We start from the raw sequence: 20166 nt of genomic DNA, 5'->3' as shown, positions 1-20166 counted from the left end.
TCAGTTCAATACGGAGCATTGGATCTAGGTGCTCTTTGTTGCGTTGGGTTCGTATGAGTCTAACGAAGAATCTTACGCCAAACAACTTTGGTCACTCTGGAACCGATTCCGGAAAATCTGCAGATCATATGGGAAAAGTTGCGTAAAATCAAATTTTAACCACAGGAGGTCGTCAAGAAACGAAAAAAAGACAAGACGTAATTTGTCGGGTTTAGCTTGATATTTATAAAACTACTTTCTTTCTTTTCCCAGATACCTCAACTCAACCGGGAAGCTAGAGACCAAATGCACGGACGACTGTCTGTTCAGTGCCGAGTACCACAGCGGCCACCTGGCGCTGCGTGACCGCCACGGCCTGTATCTGTCGCCGATCGGGTCGAAGGCCGTCCTGAAGTCGCGCTCGCAGACCGTAACGCGGGACGAGCTGTTCTCGCTGGAGGATTCCCTCCCGCAGGCGTCGTTCATCGCGGCGCTGAACAACAAGTACGTCTCGGTGAAGCAAGGCGTGGACGTTACGGCCAACCAGGACGAGATCGGGGACAACGAAACGTTCCAGCTGGAGTACGACTGGTCGGCGCACCGCTGGGCGCTGAGGACCACTCAGGTAAGCTCGTGCTAGTTGGAGTTTGGGATGTTGAAGAATTCATTTTTGTTTTTTTTAGGACCGCTACTGGTGTCTGTCAACTGGTGGTGGAATTCAGGCCACTGGAAACCGTCGCTCCGCGGATGCGCTCTTCGAGCTTGTCTGGCACGGCGAAGGATCCGTTTCGTTCCGCGCCAACAATGGAAAGCTGCTGGCCACGAAGCGCTCCGGTCATTTGTTTGCTACGTCCGATGTCATCGAAGACACGACCAAGTTTTACTTTTATCTGATCAACCGTCCCATTCTGGTGCTCAAGTGTGAGCAAGGATTTGTGGGGTACCGCGCGCCTGGAAGCAACAAGCTGGAGTGCAATAAGGCCGTCTACGAGACTATTTTGGTGGAGCGTGCCCAGAAGGGAATTGTTCACTTTAAGGGTGAGTTAGGGAGGTTTATTTTCAGTAGAAGGCAAATTCTTTCAATGTTTTCTTCTTTGTTCTCAGGACAAAACGGCAAGTACTGGCGAGTCGATGGCGAGGGCATTGCGGCCGATTCCGACACCCCGACCGACGGTTTCTACATTGAGCTGCGAGAGCCAACCCGTATCTGTCTGCGTGCGGCCGACGGTCGGTACCTGGGCGCGACCAAGAACGGAACGTTCAAGCTGGTCGACACCGGATACGACACTGCCACCCAGTGGGAATACTAATCAATTCAGCAAAGCATCTCATCTCCCTCGATTCGGGTTCGCTCTCACACACTCGAAGTTTTTAGCGTGTTAGGTTACTATTCTTCTACCCACTTTACTATTCTTCTATAATAGTAATACACACACACTCATAAAAAATCAAGAGAACGAAAAAATCCAACCGTGCAACGCAATCAATCTCTCTAACTCTTTCAAACAAACTTAAAAAAACACAGGTTCTCTACATTTTTATTTGTAAATTTACTTTTACGCGGTCTCTTCCGAAGAATAGATTATTTTATAGTAGCATTAACATAAATACAATATGTGTACTACTCGTTGGAGCCAACTAATCATTATTGGGGAGTATTTTTGAAACTACATATTGTCATTTCAAAGTAAAACAATTCTTACATGCGTGCATATTTATTGCAGTATCACTTACATCAAGAGCTAAATTAGTTGTAGTACTTAGTGAGGTCAAACTATCATGAACACACAAACACACACACACACAAAAGCATCATAACGAACGATCAACTTGAACCGATCGTGCACGATTTCTTGCACGGTTCTGTCCATCTCGAAAAATTGAACGAAACCGTGACAGCAACAAAAAAAAATACTTTCACAAACGTCCATCAGCATTGAATTCTATTGTTTCGCACCTTAGGAAACAGATTAAAAATTGCAATCGAATCAAATGTGATTAGAACGAACACGCGTCAACTCATTTTGCGCTAGCGAATGCTTCATAATGGGTTGAGTAAATTTCAGTTTTTTTTTAAGTCACTAAAGATACGTAGCAGAAATCCTACAAAACACAAACACAATCAATCCACTGACTGTGTCATGACGAGAAACAACCTTAAACTGCCAAAATATTATGCGAAATGAAACTCTTGTAGTACTCCGAACAATTGATAAAAAGCAAAAAATCCTCCCAACAGATTTACTAAAGTGTAGCAAAAAGAAGAAAAAAACATACAACAATATACATAAACACAAGAACAATGTAAAGTATTTATCTAGATTTTATTTTTAAATTCATGTGAAAACTTTCTGTTAGCGGTTTATGTAAAGTATTTATTTGGTACACACACACATACCCAAAACTGTGTGTTTATCGATCATCTTTGTGTTATAACAATTTGTATTATTCGATAAACGCGCTCCGAAGCACGGAGAAAAAGAAAAGAAGAGGAAGCAAGCATTGGAAACGCGTGCGACAATGTATCGATTACAGAGCAATCAAGAAGGAAAGTAGCAACACTTTGCAGCTGCACTTTTTACGCGTCAAATGCTAATTAAAAATATTTTATGACGGATTTACGATGGTGATGAAAAACCTACATTATACAGATATATGCAAAGAAAAAAAAACGTATGTGTGTAATCAAATCGAATTGAAATAAATATCATAAAAAAACGATTTGCGGTGGTGTTTGATTTGCTAATGCTAATGCTAATAAAAAGGGGAGCAAAGCATAGAAAACGTACTCAAAATGGAGTCTCTTGCTTTTAATCTTGCTCATGTTCAAAAAGGTGATTATTTCAAGTGAATTGAAAGAAGTTTCTTTAGCGTTTGACCATTTCCGGAAACATTTGTGAAGGCAATGGGTAAGCTAATCAAACCCTACGGACGTGTAGAGTCGCAACCGAAACTCCATGAGACCCGACATTCCGAACACAGCACCATCGCTGCAGATCATTAACCTCCCAACCACCCACTGACCTCATGTTCACTTCCGTCGTGTTCTGTTCCGGATTCCACCAACCTGTTCCAGCACAACTTAATCACACTCACACTTCCTCGCCAAACGTCCACAGCATAAACAGTAAACACGAGGCTAGTCTGTTTGGGGTTATTATTACCCGATCAATATATTTGAATTATTTAAATTTTTGAAAGACCCTAATGAACGGTTTTTGTCTAAAACGAGTCCGCGTAACCGCCTGGCACCGGATAGATAAGGGACGAGTTCTTCAAAACAAAACAGTAATGTAAATAAATAAACTTCATTTCAATCATTTATCTCCGCTTACTTTAATCACAACAACTAACCTACTTTTTTACAACTCTACAACCGTTGGCAAATCGTCCGGATCTTCCGAGAACAAATCTTCAAACTTCCAAAGCAACGATCCCTTAAGACTCTTCTCGAGCGTTTGAGCTACCGAAGTAAGACCTGCCTGGTAGCAATTCAGCAGCAACTTTCGCACATCCAGATAAACCGTATTCGACTGCGTTTGCTCCATTAGTTCGATCGGTAGCTCTGGCAGCTGATACTGTAGCACGGTTAGGTAATTTCTGTAAAAGATGCGATACTTTTCGACGGCTTGATCGGAATTAGCAAGCAGTCCCAGTATTTTTCGCCAATGGCTCAAACCTTCTACGGAATGTCCACACACAAATAGGATAAAGGAAAATTCAATCTCTTCAAAGATTACCTTTTCTCGACTGCTAAGCAGTAGATCAACGGCTTCTATGCAATCCATATGATGTCTGGAGACATCCGCCGGTGAGGCATCCTTTGGGCAACGCAACGGTAACGTTGTGAATTTAGGTGCAGTTCCAGGTATCGACTTCAGATTTGGAAGCAGCTCCTCATCATTTACAAGTGCTCGGATTTTTGAAAGCCTCGGCGACGTGATGACCTGACCTCGTGGCCGATCTTCATCAGGGCACGAAAGTAGCTCAACCGTGTTCCGTATCACGCCACAGTCGGGCGAATGACGGCTAACAGTACTCTGCGTTATGTTTCCGGTTAGTTTTTGCCATGCAGTATACCTGTCGTAGTCGTATGGAGCCAGATACCTAAAATATCAAAACTAATCAATGTTCTTATCCAAACATCCCATTACAGCAAACATACTTATCAAGATTCCTCAAATTCTCCCTAATCTTTGCCATCTCCTCTTCCACGTTGTCGTGAACCCGGTGGCGCAATTCCTCTTTCTCGTGATCCCACTCGCGGACCACAATCTCACCACGTGTGAAATGATGCACGAAACCCACCCTTGGAGCCGTCTCGCCGTAAGCTCCCTTGGCAGCGCAGTACACGAAGTGAACGCCCTCCGGAATCATCTTCACGCCCCGGAAGTCCTCTCCGACCAGGAAGCTGTGCTGATCAATGCCAAATTCCGTCCCGGGTGGAACCCCGGCGATTATCAGCGCGGCACAGTTGTCAAACAGTGCCAGCGCCACGGCAGGGGACATCGTTGCCAGGGATAGTCCCGTTGAGTTGGAGACAGGTGAAGCCATGTTCAGGATTCCTTTAGTGATTAAAAGTGATTGTAATGAATCAGTTGCTTGGTGCGTGATATAATTGGATCTGGACAAAACTGAAACTAGCGGTTTTAACAGCTCACAGTAAAGCTAAAAATCATGTTCTCAGTCAATCAACATGGCTAAACAGCTGTCCCAATTCACCCTAATTGTCCCGATTCGCCTCAGATGAGGATAACACATTAATATCACTGTCTTTACTTGCTACGAACCTGTAAGTCGGTGCTTACGTTTTGTAAACAAATTTGAACGCTATGTTTTTGTTTACATTTTGACTCTGGCTTGTCAAACGTTGACAAGGGAATGAAAAATGGTGTAAACATGAAAAGTAACAACCAGAATCACCACCACCTCGAAGTGGTGAATAGAGTAGCGAAACGAAGATTGAATGCAAGGTCGTAGATGGTGTCTTTCACTCTTGGGGCAATGACTGTCAATGATGGTTCTGAATTCAGGGTTCAGAAACAGTGAATTGAAATGAAAAATGAAGGCTCCGAAAGGTATCATGTTTGTTTTAGAAAAAACATTCAAATCTTGATTCAGAATGTATCAATCAAAAAATAGTTTTCTTTGTGTTGTTTGTAGAAGCATCGTAAATATTCTTTAATTTTAATTTACTATTTCTGGATCCTGAATTCAGAACTATCATTGACTGGCATTGTCCCAAGAGTGAATGACACCATGTACGACCTTAATGTCGTAATAGATGGTGTCATTCGCTATTGAAGAAATGACCGACGACAATGGCTGTCAATGATGGTTTAAAAATAGGGCTCAGAAAAAGTAAACTTCAATGAAAAAATAACTACAATACTCGAAATCATTTTTCGGATCATGCTCAAATTTGATGGGGCTGGTAATACCATCAAATCAAGTAAGAATCTTGATTTTCGTCAAAATCAGACCACCCCCTCCTCGTAGAATTGATTGGCAAATTGGTTTTCAGTGCATGTGCGCAAATGAAAACTTGTTGCTTAATTTTCACATTGCGATCATATTTAAAATAACTTTTCAACATCACCATCGTTTTCCTGGGAAAAGTTAACATATGTTTTCCAATTGGGTTCAATGTTTTATATTAAGTTCGCGAGATATTGAATTTTGAATGTTTAATTTAAATACCTCTTGATGATATCAACTGCCCCACCAAATTTGAGCTAGATTAGAACACACTGATTTCAATATTGCAGTTTTTGTGCACAATTGAAGTGGAATAACCAATAAAAATAAATTTTTAAAAACATTTGCACCGGTATAAATATCAAAATGTTAACTAATGGTTGACAGGGGTTGACAACACAAGACACTAGGCGAACAGTTTCCGGATCGCAACGTTAGTTCAAGCACCTTAGAAATTCTTAGAAGTATATAATCACAAAGCTTTGGTACAATTTAGTGAGATTTTGCGGAGTTACAATTACATCGTAAACTGTTTTATTACCACCCCGTATGATAACAAATGGACCACGCGTGGTTGACTCTGTCGGTTAGAAACGTGCTATCACTTTCTTGTTGTGCAGCTAAACTTCCGCAGCAGTTTCCTGTTGTTGTTGTGATGTTGAATTTCGGTGGAACAATAAACTGAGTGTAAACGAGAAGCTAAGTCGGTTGAACTTATCTAACCTGAAAAGCTTCAAAACGGTAGGTGAAAAAAAACATAAAATGCTTTGAAAAAGCGCAATAGTTATATCTGCAATAAAATTAAAATTTATGTCAAGGTCATGCTGTGAGAGATTAAAAAAGTACCGTCATCAGGGGCGAATTGGGACTGCAGTCTGGATAGGGACAGCAGTGTTTAGGGCAGGAACTGTTAACTGTTAAAGGTTTTAAATTTGGTAATGAATGTTGGTCTGAGTCGGTTCTAACCGAAACCAATCAGAAAAATCAATATATTGTGCTCCAACATAATTAAAACTGCTAGGTATCGCGATTCACCCAATGTGTCCCAATGCGCCCCAGTTGACGATACCTCTCTTTTATTGAAATAAGGAGGAGTGCTATTTGGGAGACACATTCATGATTTACGATGCTTATCACAGTAAAACACTTTTTTAAAGGTATATTTAGCTTTCTACTCAATGATTTGCTATTTTTAATCATGAACAATTAAACCGGAAACGATTCCGCAATTAACCTGAGTCAATTAATTGAACGCTTCGTATCTATTATGATTCATTCTTGAATTCAACGTTGTATCGACGGGAAGGAATTTTCAAAAGTTTATTGCAAGAGATATCTTTAATTGCTTCAATAACGTTATCTTGCTGACAATTGTTTCATTTAAAAAGGAACTTCGACGCCAAGTTCGTTAGTCTCAAATTAGATCCCAAGCGATTCGCAAATAATTAACTTGGTATTCTCTAGATACGTGTTTTAAAAACAAAATGAACTTAAAATCAGTGTTGGTCACGTGTTGTGTATTGTTGGTGCGGTTTAAATTCATTTCTGCCGAACCTTTCGTCTGTCCAGCAGATGGAAGTTTTTCTGACCCGGAATCTGTTGACTGTAAAAGTTATTATAAGTGCCAATCAATCAACGGAATTTTAGAAGCCAAAGAGGCAAGATGCCCTGGTGCCACCGTATTTGACCCTTCACTAGTGAAATGTGTAGGAGCGGCGTCATACACATGCCCTGGCCCGGTTACAACAACTACGCAAGTACCAACTACCGAAACAACTTCAACGGAAAGTCCTAGAGGATTTATTTGTCCAGGAGAGGGACGGTTTGCAAACCAAGAGTCGGTAGACTGTAGATCGTATTATAATTGCGTGCTAGACTCAGATGGTAATGTTATAGCCACACTTTACTTCTGCCCGGGCAGCACTGTATACAATTTGCTGCTAAATAAATGTGTAGCGTCCTCCACGTACACATGCACTATCGAAGTAACAACATCTACCGAAACTACTCCGGAACCTACCACAACAACGGTTGTACCATCCACCGAACAACCAACAACTTCGCAACCCATCACATCAACAGCCGAACCCGGTGTATTTACATGCGTCACATCTGGCCGTTTCCCCAACCCAGAACAATCGGATTGCCAAACGTACAAGTACTGTCTACAGACGGCGGCCACCACGTTCCAGGAATATACCTTCCGCTGCCCTGCCGGATCAAACTTCAGCCCAACCGAGTCCCGTTGCACAGTTGGTTATATCTGTCCAAAGGCCGTGATCACCACAACCATCGAGGCCCCCACAACTACGGCGGCGGCTGCGGCATTCGTGTGTAATGTTGAGGGCCGCTTTCCGGATCCAGAGTCGTGCAACCAGTACATATTCTGCACGAGAGCCGCCGACGGAAGCCTCGTGCAACACGCGTTCAGATGTCCTCCCAACTCGTGGTTCAAGCCAAATGAAAGCAGATGTTCGGCCAGTTATGTTTGCGTTTAATACGATCACGGAATGAATTTGAATTTACTTCTCGCAATATCCAATTATCGAATACTAGTTTATAAGCCATCAAAGTATTAAAATAAAAATTAAATCATAAAGTAAATAAGTGTTGACACATTTTCTGTATGTTCTAAAACGAAGTTAACTTCATAGCTGTTTGCCACAATTGCTAGTACCAACCACCAGTGTCTTCCTTTTATCTACAAGGACTTCGCCAGCCTGGGCTCCTCAGTGTATGAGAGTATGGCACAGAGCGACGGCGCAGGATACCCATGAGCAATTCTGTACCAAAACCGGAAATGGATTTTATTTGTATTTTTTGATTTGGCTCAAACTTTGGGGGCCTTCCCTATTACCAAATATGCTATTTTGTGTCATTGGTTCACCCATACAAGTCTCCATACAATTTCGGCAGCTGTCCATACAAAAATGTTATGTAAATATTCAAACAGTTGTAACTTTTGAGTGAATTTTCTGATCAATTTGGTGTCTTCGGCAAAGTTGTAGGTATTGTTGAGGACTTTTGAGAAAAAAATAGGTACACGGAAAAAAAATTGCAGATTTTTTTATCAACTTTTTTTCACTAAAACTCAATTTCCCAAAATACGTAATTTTTGATTTTCGAGATTTTTTGATATGTTTTAGGGGACAAAAATCCGCAACTTTTGAGCCATAGAGAAACATGGTCAAAAAATCTGCCGCCGAGTTATGAATTTTTGAAAAAATAGTGATTTTTGGAAAAAATCGAAGTTTTATGCAAAAACAAGTTTGACATTATTTTTTAATGCAAAATTGAATTTGCAATCGAAAAGTACTTTACAGATTTTTTGATAAAGGGCTCCGTTTTCAAGATATAGCCACCAAAAGTTTGATTTTAGCGAAATATTTGCAGTTTTTCAATTTTTAAAAATAGTGACCATTAGTGACCATTTCTAAAAATATTTTTTTTTTTAAAGTTCAGAAATTTTTTTTTTGATCTTTTTGAAAAAAAAATTTGAAAATTTTTAAATCAAGACTAACATTTTAAAAGGGCCAAATATTGAATATTACGCCCATTTAAAATGTTAGTCTTGATTTAAAAATAATCAAAATATTTTTTCCAAAAAAAAAACGGAAAATTTCACGACTGTTTCATGTATTAACATTGAAAATCGGACCATTAATTGCTGAGATATCGTCATTAGAAATTGATGGGCTGTTTGGGTGAGACTTAGAAAACTTAAATTTTCGTGTTTCTTTTTCTTAAAGCGGCTCTATCTCAGCAACCCGAGGTCTTATCTTCAATGTCTCTTAGACAATTTTATAGCAAATTTTCTGAACATTTCAAAAAAAATATTTTTAGAAATGGTCACTCATGGTCACTATTTTTAAAAATTGAAAAACTGCAAATATTTCGCTAAAATCAAACTTTCGGTGGCTATATCTTGAAAACGGAGCCCTTTATCAAAAAATCTGTAAAGTACTTTTCGATTGCAAATTCAATTTTGCATTAAAAAATGATGTCAAACTTGTTTTTGCATGAAACTTCGATTTTTTTTCCAAAAATCACTATTTTTTCAAAAAATCATAACTTGGCGGCAGATTTTTTGACCATGTTTCTCTATGGCTCAAAAGTTGCGGATTTTTGTCCCCTAAAACATATCAAAAAATCTCGAAAATCAAAAAATACGTATTTTGGGAAATTGAGTTTTAGTGAAAAAAAATTTGATAAAAAAATCTGCAAATTTTTTTTTGCGTGTACCTATTTTTTTCTCAGAAGTCCTCAACAATACCTAAACTTTGCCGAAGACACCAGAAATTCACTCAAAAGTTACAGCTGTTTGAATATTTACATACCATTTTTGTATGGACAGCAGCCAAATTTGTATGGAGACTTGTATGGGTGAACCAATGACGCAAAATAGCTTATTTGGTCATAGGGAAGGCCCCCACAAAGTTTGAGCCAAATAAAAAAATACAAAAAATAAAAATGGTCGAAATCGGCCGATTTCGTAGAGAGTTGCTCCCATATTCACACAAAGAATGGTAGTGCGCCCGCCGCGGGATTCGAACCGGCGACCTCTGGATTGTGAGTCCAGTGCGCGGTCCGATTGATCCACACAGGCGGGACATGTATGTCAAAATTGTAAAATTTGTCACAATTGACAATTTTTATGTATGTTCTGGAATCTTTAATTTTGCGCCTATTTCATTCTAACACAGAAACACTCAACGCATGTCAAACTTAAACGGACGCCCAAGCCTAAAAAAGCCGGATCTTTAACTCTACCATTCGAGACGATTCTTTTTTTCAAAAAATTGTAGGGATGTCTAAATGATTCTAGTTTTTTTTAGATCTCGATTTGATCCAATCTGTAATTCCTGCGACCGAAAACATCGTCCAAACTTTGTTTTGAGCGTGTAAAAAAAAAAATCGCTCGAAATCCGTGATTTCATTTGTCAGATTAGTTGTAACTCGATTAGACATCCTTACAAATCTCTGGAAAACAGAATCGTCTCGTTCGGTTGAGTTATGGCCGAGATGCAGCGAGTTCAAGTTACCGTTCTGACTTTGCATGGGGCTTGCGTGTTGGAATGTTAAATAATAAATAAAAACACAATCCGTGGTTCTACAAATAAAAGAAAAAAAGGGTAATTTTCACACAGGATTTCAAAAAAAATGGTTCAGTTTTATTGAGACAGCGCTCATTAGATAGAATGATTTATTCGTTAAGATTAAAGATATAACATTTCTATACTGTGTTTTTCTTTTGATATAATATTGTATAAATGTAAATACTTCCCACTAGTCTCGTTTGCAGCTAAAGATGTGTGTTATTGTTATTGATTTAGTAGAACTTGGGACTTTGGTTAGTTTTGATTTACTTGAGAACATTTAAAAACTAAATAGTATGGAAATTCACAGCTGTTTGTAGGACCTTTTACTGCTAGCATTTTCGTTAGAGAGTAAGGTTTAGTATAGTGCTGCTAAGTAGAACATTGTTATTTTTCGTAGTAAACTAGAGTAGTTAAGAGTCACACAAAGTGTGTGTCCAGTAAACTTGCCTAAAATTTATCTTATCTGATTCTTCTTATTACAAACAAATCATGTATTGTTATTATTGTTTCCCTGTTCCTTTCTTTTATTCCTCTTCGCTAACTATAAGATACACTTTTCTTTCGTTTCGTTTCCCTTGTCAATATTATTTTTTTCGCAAAATTTGTAAAGAGTTTCCAAAGCACTGAAGTACTTAGAGTGTACTTGTTGATTGGCGCTGCATTTTGTTCTTCATCTTTTCTTTTCCCAGCAGACAAAACATTACTTTTCGTTTGCTGCTTTTAGGATGCAATTTTTTTCAGCTGAAAATGATGTTTTAAGATTGTTTTGTGTATCTTCTAAGTCAGTTACTAGTATTAGATCCATGGATATTATGCTGGACGAATCACCTCTTGGATGTTGCTCAAAGTTGTGAGTATTATGTGATTTAAGTTACAATATTTTTATTACAAATCTAATAATACCTGCAAAGTTTAACAGTTCATGAAACAGCATTCCTTTCCTCTTATGGTAACCAAATCCCGATCATTTTAAATGTGCTCCATTTTACCTAACTTAATGCTGATTCTGAGTATACCGTTGTGGAATCTGAAATATAATGAAAATAAAGTTTTCGATATTTGCTTGGTAAATGTATTGAGCTGATCTTGCCTTCTCCATGTGTTTCCCCAGCGCAGATCGTGCTGCCTTCATCAGTTCAGGATTCTCAGCCAAAGTATCCGCGAGAGCGGCCAATAGAACATCTAAAATTCACAAATCAACACTCCAGCTCTTCACTTCATCAAACGATCATTTTTTATCTTACCAAGAATCTTCTTCTGTAGCGTCGGTGAAATACGTCCGTGGACACCTTCGGACTCCAGGAACTCGGTCAGCTTCTGCAGCGCATGTTGAGCCGGCTCGGAACCTTGAGTCAAAGACTGGACAAACATTACCTTAGCCAGCTGGTAGATAACCTCTTCGAGAGAGTATTCGGCGTACAGGAAATCCGCTAACCGGAGCCGTCCCACCACGTCATCATAGTCTTGGGTGGATTCTAAATATTTTAAAACATTTCAAATCAAAATTTTTCAACAAACTTTATTTCTAGTCATTACCCGTTTGTTCGCTAAGTTCGTTCAGCTTCAGCAAGCTTGGCAACCTTTCAATGACCTTCAGAATCTCGGGCGCCAAAGTCACCTGCTGTGTGGTCTCAACGTTGGTCATCACGGCCTCGGTTGGCGGCGCAACGGTCGTTGTCGTTGTGATCTCCTCAGCTGGACTACCGACAGTGCTGCCATCTTCATTTTTAACGTGACGTGCAGATTTAAACGGGCGATTCGAGTAGGTGTTCTGCAGGTAGTCTATCCCGAGGCGAATGTCTCGTAGAAATTTGATAGCATTTTCACGGGTCATCTAAAAATAAACTAGTGGTTAATCAACAAGCTACGCAACGAATCATTTCACTCCCCCCATACCAATCCCTTCTGGATCAATTCCTCGACGGCCCTTGCGACTCCGGCCTCATCCCCGGTCCAGAAGACGTACTGTGCCATATCGAAGGCGGAATACTGGCCACCGCTGTGACGCAGTAAGGCTTCGGCATTCTGCAAAATAAAACAATATTTGGCAAACAGATCCTCACTGTAGACATGGTGGCCTTACATCTCCACGGCGTTGGGCGCTTTGGGTTGCAGATTCACTTCCAAACTCAAGTTCATTGTTCGGTACCTCCTCGGGCTGGGAAGAAGCGGTAGTGGTCGTGGTTGTGGTAGTGACGGAACTTTTTGGAATCGTTGGAGTGGTGGTACTGTCGGAACCATAGTGCTGGCCAAAGGTAAGACGAGCTGCCCCGGGAAGTAACTGTTTTGCGTAAAAAAAAAGTTTTAATAATTGTAGTTCCGTAATTAAAAATAATCAGCCAATTTAGTTTTCCAAGTATTCCTATGTACAGTGTGCTCAAAATACAAGTGGTTGACTTAATGAATGCTTAAATTGTCTATTTATTTGTTCATTTAACCCAAATTTTCTTTTTTTTTTTTTCAAGTGTAACTAATTTCAAAGTCACGTGAGAAGCCTTTCAATTTTATGTCACACTTTATTAGCAAATGAAATGTTATACGGCGAACCGACTTGAATCGAATGTGTGTATTTTTTGCAGTGTACTCATTTGTCGTGAAAATTTGGAAAGTCGATCCAAATTAATGCTTAAATGATGCATTTGCAGTATTATAAGTTTTTTTAAATGAACTTGGTTGTAATGAATTATACAACGCGATCAAAATTAAACAGAGAAAAATATATAGGGCTCCGAAAAAAATCATACCAGGTCGGCCAATTGGGTCCTAAAATGAAGCTTAGATTGCTGATATTATTGTTCACAGCGATAAAGCTTATTTTTCTGAGTACAATGACCCTTTGTACGACCACAAAGAGTTCAAAATGGATTTTTAAATCAATTTAAAAAAATTATCCTCGCGGTCCTTCTTGACAGAAAAGTTCCTACTTGACAGCTCGTTCCAAGGGAACCATAGTTGGTCCATCGAAAAAATGTTGTCTTGTCAATTTTTTTTTTTTGCATTAAAATGAAAAAAAGTGTCCAGAAATGGTTTTTAATCGTGTTTTTTACCGTTGTACATAAAAATTGGCAAAGGGCTTTAGTACCCAATTGGAGCCATATTTGTTAAAGATAAACATTAAAATATTGATTCGGAATGCAAACAGTGTTTTTTTCGTGTTGTTTATAGAAGCATTTTAAATATCGTTAATTTTGCCATTTAAATTTTCACTTTGTGGGCCCTGAAGTCAGAACCATCAACATAAACTAAACTCTGAAAAATATTTGCAACGGCCTAAATTGAATCCAAAAAGTTCATAAAAATTGAGCTATGTCACAAATACTCATTGGATGCTCTAAAACGAGACAATTACTTTCCCATTAAAATAACAATCCTGCACAACAACTCCCACCCCCATTTTCTCGGAGTTTCCCTCACTCAAAAAAATATTCACGTTTAAGTTACGTGAAAAGCTATGTGGTATTTTTCCACTAAAGTTTTCACGTAACTTCTACGGGGCGGCCCAGTAGAAACGGAATTTACTTGACCAGATCATTTCACGTCGTTTCTACGTGCTTAACACGTAAATGCTAAATGAATCAGCTGGTAAACTCTACATGAACGTTTTAGTAATTGTTATAGGAATTTTGTAGTACGAATGAGATTTAATTTCAGCTTTTTTTTTTTTGTTGGTGTTTGAAAAAAGAAGAAAAAAATGCAGTTTTCAAATCATCTCAATGTTTATTTGCATAATTCTTTAATTGCATTCATAAAAAAAAAACAATTTCACGATTCGATTTGGTTTCCGCTTGACGATACGAAGTTGGTCACGGGTGATCATTCCGGCGTGGTCAGTGGCTTAAAAGATAGCTGGTCTGGCTAGTCAATTTCGCTCTGGTGTTAATTCTGGCCTACAAGTGGTCCCGTCGTTGTCGGTTCGTCCTCTTCCCAGTCTCGCTTGTAGCCGACCACGAAGAAGTTCGGTCACAATTTCCCGTTTCCCGGCCGCGGGGGAACCCGTTTCGAAGTTATGACTTGCTAGACGAGAGGGTGGCCGCAAAGCACCTGGCGTACTTGCACTTTTCCGGGCACACTCGGCAAAGCTCCATGGCCATTTCAGAAACATTTCCGGTGGCGTCAAGCACCACGTTAGCACTGGCCTTGCTTGCCATTCCGTCGGATGAAATCGACGCCAGGATGATGACCGGGATTGCGCCTGGAATTGCCTTCGAGGGATTCTTGAGGTCACCGCTAATGATCGCATCGACCAGAATTACAAAGGCCACCAGGAAAGAAGATGAAGCTTCTAGAGATTTGCAAAAAAAAAAAACATTAATTCTAATAAAACTATTTAAACCCATTTTTACTAACCGTCTGCTGCACTCTTTGAAAAATGTTGCGAGCGCAAGTCCGGCAGCAGGTCTTTGCTGTACGCCGTCAATTTTCATACTAAAATAATCACGTAGAAATCTCGGCCGAATGGCGCACTCGAGTCTCGTTGAAGTTACATTTCAAAACACATAAAGGCTACATGAAAAAACCTAGTGGAAAAATACTATAAGGTTTTTCACGTAACATCAACGTGAAAACATTTTTTTGCCAGTACACTTTCACATTATTTTTACGTGTGTCACGTAAAACGAGCCTTGCGAGGGGAAAATCGGAGTTACGTGATTTTTTAGGTAGCATCAACGTGTGGATTATTTTGAGTGCTCAGTTATACAGTTAAGCACAGTTCGTTCGACACGAGTTACCTTCATTAGCTTGCTGTTGTCGTCGGTCGTTGTCTGGTCCTGTTCCTGCTGCTTATGGTGATACTCGGCCAAAGTTTTCAACAACATGCTTTCCGATGCTTTGGCCAACTTTTCGGCGTAATCATTACTGTCATCATTTTCGTCAGCGTCGGCATCATCGTCACCATCATCGTCATCAGACTGGCATGCATGAAGATGAGGAGGTACAGTTATTAGCGGAAAAAGGATTTTATTTTTTACGAGTCGCTCAACGAACATGTCCTAGAGTGGGGCCTTTGAGTATCTTGACAATTCTTTTTATAAAACGTATAATTATTTGATAGTAAAAACCCTTAAGGAGTTACATACATGTAAATCGGCAAAAATGTTAGAGGTTGGTATGGGGATACATTTTAACTTTTTTCTAAATCTGTTTTCAGGGTATCGAAATATTCATTTTTATCTGTTAACAGAATACATTTGGAAACATTTGGTTGAATCATTGCTGAGATATAACTATTTGAAGTTAGTAGTTTCAAAAAACGGGTGCCACGATATCTCAACACTGCGTTGACCAAATCGGCTCAAAATGTTGGCGTCCCGTGTGCGTGACGAAGGCCAATTTTCAAAAACTTTATTTAAAAAAAGATAAAAATATGTTTATGTTTTTCATTTTAAAAAAATCAGTCCGCTTTACCCATGGCAAAATTTTGAGTTTAATAATCGTCTCTAACTCAGTTTATTTATGAAATATCTTCATGAAACTTTCAGAATTGGTTGAAAATCTTCTTTTTAGTGAATTCAATATTTTTTGTAATATGAAATTTTGTGTACTGATTATTGTGGTATTGTTCTTTTGTCCAGACTAACTCTTACTCGAGAATCCTGCAAACTTGCCATATTCATAATCTCTGCTTAGTCGAAAACGGTCCCATTTCAAAAATACTTACGTCATCCACATCATCCCCAGCGGCATCATCCTCATCCGACGAGGTTATCGACGCCGAGGCTTGTGCTTCTTCCTCCAGTTGCTTCTCGAGCTGGGGCAGGATCTCCTCCTTCGTGTTTGCCCCACTGCTCACTGGTGGCGTTGCTGCCGTTACCGGTGGGTGCTTTAGATGTTCTAGCTCCAACACTTCTTCATCGACGCCGGTTAGCTGCCGAAAGAATAAGCGAAGAAAATGCAAGACATTTCAAACATCTTAATCCCTCGGCAAACAACATTCTGCTTCAAACTCTGTACGAGAGCCAGCCAGGGGAAAAAAAAGTTTTGCAATTTGTTTTATTGCTGTTGGTTTTTATTCATTTCAGCGATTGAAAGGAATCCTTATTTCAGTTACATGCTGGGTCTCGGCGAAATTGAAGATCGACAATTCGTGGACTTTTTTCGGTGGGTTAAAAGAAGCTACGAGAAATCTGCATTGCGACACGTCGTTTTTACCCCCTCAGCCATGAAGCACACGTGCAGATGAAGAAATGCCACAGAGTATACTCTTTCAATAGCCCCGGCTTCGTAATCTATTTGCTTGGGCTTCATTTCAACAGACATATATCAAGACAGATAATGAGAAACCTTTCACATTCCGAGCACAAATTGAACAGTTTAGTTCTGGGAATGGCAACGTATTGTTTTTCTTAATATAATGCAAATAAAAAAACAAGGTTCATAACTCCACCAAATTCTAATTTGAGGTAAAATGCGTCTCCACGAAACCTTTCGGTACTAAACAACAAAAGAATTATTAATAATCTTTATATCAAATAATAATTGCTACTAGCCAATCTATTCTACCGAGCCATCAAGCTTCGCAATCAGTGGCACATGCCGAATTGTTTCTCGTTTGGTCAAAAAAATTGTCGTCGACTTCCGTAAGTGGGTTCGATATAATTGGATTACGGCAGAGCACAACTCGACCTGGTTGGTAGATAAAAATAGTTTGATATTTCCATCAAGACAGAATTGATCGAAATTATTGCTTAGAAGCATTCGATAACACCAGATAATGATAGATATTTTAATTTGTTTAAATGTTTGCGAAGGTTTTAATTCAGTCGATTAAAATAAGTTACAGTTATTAAACATTTATGCATTGTACTTACTAATAATGTTCAATTTGTAGGTTAAGAATGCTGCATTAAATTTCATTCAGAGGAAATTTTCAGTCCCAAAAGACATGTTCAACAAGTTCACGACAACTGGCATTGCCATATAAATTTCCTGATGCAGTGTTAACTCAAGATAGGGCTACCAAATTTTCGATACATAAACACTTCATTTGAACCTTTTTATACATTTTGAATAAAAAATATTGTTTGGTATTCCTACAAAATTACCCCAACTTCAGCCAACAATGATTTTCAAGCATGAAATTTCAGCATTTTTGTATGACCCAATCTAACCCCCCAGAGTCCGGACCCAATGTCACCCCTGATTAGGGCATTAAAAAAACAGTACTAGGAATCTGTGGAATTAATGAACTATCCTTGCATAAGTTTTTCAATCCAGTGCTTGAAAGGTAGCTAAAATTTTCTCTCAACTCACCTCTGGCTGTGGATCACCATTTCCGGTCGATGTGATTGCTTCTGTAGAGTAAAAAAATAAACGAAAAAACACATTTTTATTATTTTTTTATTCTACACTGCTTACGATTTTACAACTTAATCTGATCCAATATTGAATACTTATCCATATTTAGCAAAACATTTTTGTTTAAAATGTTATTTTTTTGTCTTTCAGGTTCATGTTTACTTTCTTCAAGTACAGTCCAGACTCGAATATCCGAAGCCTCGATTATCTGAAGTTTCGATTATCCGAAGGTTTGTATGGGACTTTGGATTAACAAATAACGAGCAAACACTTTTTTTATCGATTCTTTATTTTATTTGTTGACAATTAAAAATAAGACAGTAAAAAAATGTGATTCGAATATCCGAAGAGACATTTTGCCAACGTTACGGAGCAGTTCTCTAGGATTTCGGTCATTCGATTTTTTTGTATTTTTTAATCCGACTGAAACTTTTTTGGTGCCTTCGGTATGCCCAAAGAAGCCATTTTGCATCATTAGTTTGTCCATATAATTTTCCATTCAAATTTGGCAGCTGTCCATACAAAAATGATGTATAAAATTCAAAAATCTGTATCTTTTGAAGGAATTTTTTGATCGATTTGGTGTCTTGGGCAAAGTTGTAGGTATGGATATGGACTACACTGGAAAAAAATAATACACGGTAAAAAAAATTTGGTGATTTTTTTATTTAACTTTTTATCACTAAAACTTGATTTACAAAAAAACACTATTTTTATTTTTTTTTATTTTTTGATATGTTTTAGAGGACATAAAATGCCAACTTTTCAGAAATTTCCAGGTTGTGCAAAAAATCATTGACCGAGTTATGAATTTTTTAATCAATACTGATTTTTTCAAAAAATCGAAATTTTGGTCGTAAAAAATTTTCACTATCATTTTTCGATGTAAAATCAAATTTGCAATCAAAAAGTACTTTAGTGAAATTTTGATAAAGTGCACCGTTTTCAAGTTATAGCCATATTTAAGTTATTTTTTTGGAAATAGTCGCAGTTTTTCATTTTTTAAAATTAGTGCACATGTTTGCCCAGTTTTGAAAAAAATATTTTTGAAAAGCTGAGAAAATTCTCTATATTTTGCTTCTTCGGACTTTGTTGATACGACCTTTAGTTGCTGAGATATTGCAATGCATAGGTCTAAAAACAGGAAAATTGATGTTTTCTAAGTCTCACCCAAACAACCCACCATTTTCTAATGTCGATATCTCAGCAACTAATGGTCCGATTTACAATGTTAAAATATGAAACATTTGTGAAATTTTCCGATCTTTTGGACAAAAATATTTTCAAAAAATTTAAATCAAGACTAACATATCAAAAGGGCGTAATATTGAATGTTTTGTCTTTTTAAAATGTTAGTCTTGATTTGAAAATTTTAAAAATATTTTTTTTCGAAAAAATTGGAAAATTTCACAAATGTTTCATATATTAACATTGAAAATCGGACCATTAGTTGCTGAGATATTGACGATAGAAAATGGTGGGTTGTTTGGGTGAGACTTAGAAAACATCAATTTTCCTGTTTTTAAACCTATGCATTGCAATATCTCAGCAACTAAAGGTCGTATCAACAAAGTCCGAAGAAGCAAAATATAGAGATTTTTCTCAGCTTTTCAAAAATATTTTTTTCAAAACTGGGCAAACATGTGCACTAATTTTAAAAAATGAAAAACTGCGACTATTTTCAAAAAAGTCACTTAAATATGGCTATAACTTGAAAACGGTGCACTTTATAAAAATTTCACTGAAGTACTTTTTGATTGCAAATTTGATTTTACATCGAAAAATGAAGTTGAAAAATTTTTACGACCAAAATTTCGATTTTTTGAAAAAATCAGTATTGATTAAAAAATTCATAACTCGGTCAATGATTTTTTGCACAACCTGGAAATTTCTGAAAAGTTGGCATTTTATGTCCTCTAAAACATATCAAAAAATAAAAAAAAATAAAAATAGTGTTTTTTTGTAAATCAAGTTTTAGTGATAAAAAGTTAAATAAAAAAATCACCAATTTTTTTTTACCGTGTATAATTTTTTTCCAGTGTAGTCCATATCCATACCTACATCTTTGCCCAAGACACCAAATCGATCAAAAAATTCCTTCAAAAGATACAGATTTTTGAATTTTCATGCATCATTTTTGTATGGACATCTGCCAAATTTGTATGGAAAATTATATGGACAAACTAATGATGCAAAATGGCTTCTTTGGGCATACCGAAGGCACCAAAAAAGTTTCAGCCGGATTAAAAAATACAAAAATTAAAATTGAAGAAAAAAGACCGATTTCGTAGAGAATTGCTCTACGGATTATCGA

At 38.0% G+C, this 20166-nt stretch overlaps 5 protein-coding genes across 16 annotated transcripts in view; 2 read left to right on the top strand and 3 right to left on the bottom strand.

The window, feature by feature from the left end:
- Positions 1-2700, top strand: part of LOC120426447 (protein singed) — a 35883-nt gene extending 33183 nt beyond the window's left edge. For all 5 annotated transcript variants that reach the window (XM_039591206.2, XM_039591210.2, XM_039591209.2 and 2 more), the window contains 3 exons: positions 253-604; positions 663-1017; positions 1084-2700. In XM_039591206.2, the coding sequence (XP_039447140.1) occupies positions 253-604; positions 663-1017; positions 1084-1289 (913 nt within the window). In that variant the 3' untranslated portion in view covers positions 1290-2700. The remainder of the gene's footprint in view (positions 1-252; positions 605-662; positions 1018-1083) is intronic.
- Positions 1-20166, bottom strand: part of LOC120426431 (protein tweety) — a 194352-nt gene that overhangs the window by 131585 nt on the left and 42601 nt on the right. The window lies entirely within an intron of this gene.
- On the bottom strand, positions 1775-4920 carry LOC120426449 (protein AAR2 homolog). 4 transcript variants are annotated; one of them, XM_052710224.1, is made up of 3 exons: positions 4770-4920; positions 4145-4544; positions 1775-4086 (listed from the first exon to the last, which is right to left on the bottom strand). In XM_052710224.1, exons 2-3 carry the CDS (start codon positions 4531-4533, stop codon positions 3342-3344), a joined length of 1134 nt encoding a protein of 377 aa, XP_052566184.1. In that variant the 5' UTR covers positions 4534-4544; positions 4770-4920; the 3' UTR covers positions 1775-3341. The 4 variants fall into 4 exon arrangements, with proteins under 4 accessions (XP_052566184.1, XP_052566185.1, XP_052566187.1 ...); XM_052710225.1 differs by lacking the exon at positions 4770-4920 and adding an exon at positions 4615-4757; XM_052710227.1 differs by lacking the exon at positions 4770-4920 and adding an exon at positions 4641-4750.
- LOC120426450 (mucin-5AC-like) lies at positions 6864-8064 on the top strand. Its single transcript, XM_039591212.2, has one exon. It carries the CDS (start codon positions 6942-6944, stop codon positions 7953-7955), a length of 1014 nt encoding a protein of 337 aa, XP_039447146.1. The 5' UTR covers positions 6864-6941; the 3' UTR covers positions 7956-8064.
- Positions 10622-20166, bottom strand: part of LOC120426424 (uncharacterized) — a 30607-nt gene continuing 21062 nt past the window's right edge. For 4 of the 5 annotated variants that reach the window (XM_039591186.2, XM_039591183.2, XM_039591182.2 and 1 more), the window contains 9 exons: positions 17808-17848; positions 16216-16422; positions 15287-15466; positions 12640-12837; positions 12453-12581; positions 12093-12390; positions 11801-12031; positions 11647-11738; positions 10622-11583 (listed from right to left, as the gene is read on the bottom strand). In XM_039591186.2, the coding sequence (XP_039447120.1) occupies positions 11551-11583; positions 11647-11738; positions 11801-12031; positions 12093-12390; positions 12453-12581; positions 12640-12837; positions 15287-15466; positions 16216-16422; positions 17808-17848 (1409 nt within the window). In that variant the 3' untranslated portion in view covers positions 10622-11550. The remainder of the gene's footprint in view (positions 11584-11646; positions 11739-11800; positions 12032-12092; positions 12391-12452; positions 12582-12639; positions 12838-15286; positions 15467-16215; positions 16423-17807; positions 17849-20166) is intronic. The other variant, XM_039591185.2, reaches the window with a different exon arrangement.

This window comes from Culex pipiens, chromosome 1 (genome assembly GCF_016801865.2).
Source record: "Culex pipiens pallens isolate TS chromosome 1, TS_CPP_V2, whole genome shotgun sequence".
Taxonomy (NCBI): Eukaryota; Metazoa; Arthropoda; class Insecta; order Diptera; family Culicidae; genus Culex; species Culex pipiens.
This window is presented reverse-complemented; position numbering and strand designations above follow the sequence as displayed.

What these genes read in the sequence shown, in the direction of transcription:
- LOC120426449 (XM_052710224.1), bottom strand. Translation starts at nt 4,533, where the DNA reads ATGGCTTCACCTGTCTCCAACTCAACGGGACTATCCCTGGCAACGATG. An exon ending in AATTTGAGGAATCTTGATAA is followed by an intron (nt 4,087 to 4,144) that starts GTATGTTTGCTG and finishes TTGATATTTTAG; the next exon opens with GTATCTGGCTCCATACGACT.
- LOC120426450 (XM_039591212.2), top strand. Translation starts at nt 6,942, where the DNA reads ATGAACTTAAAATCAGTGTTGGTCACGTGTTGTGTATTGTTGGTGCGG.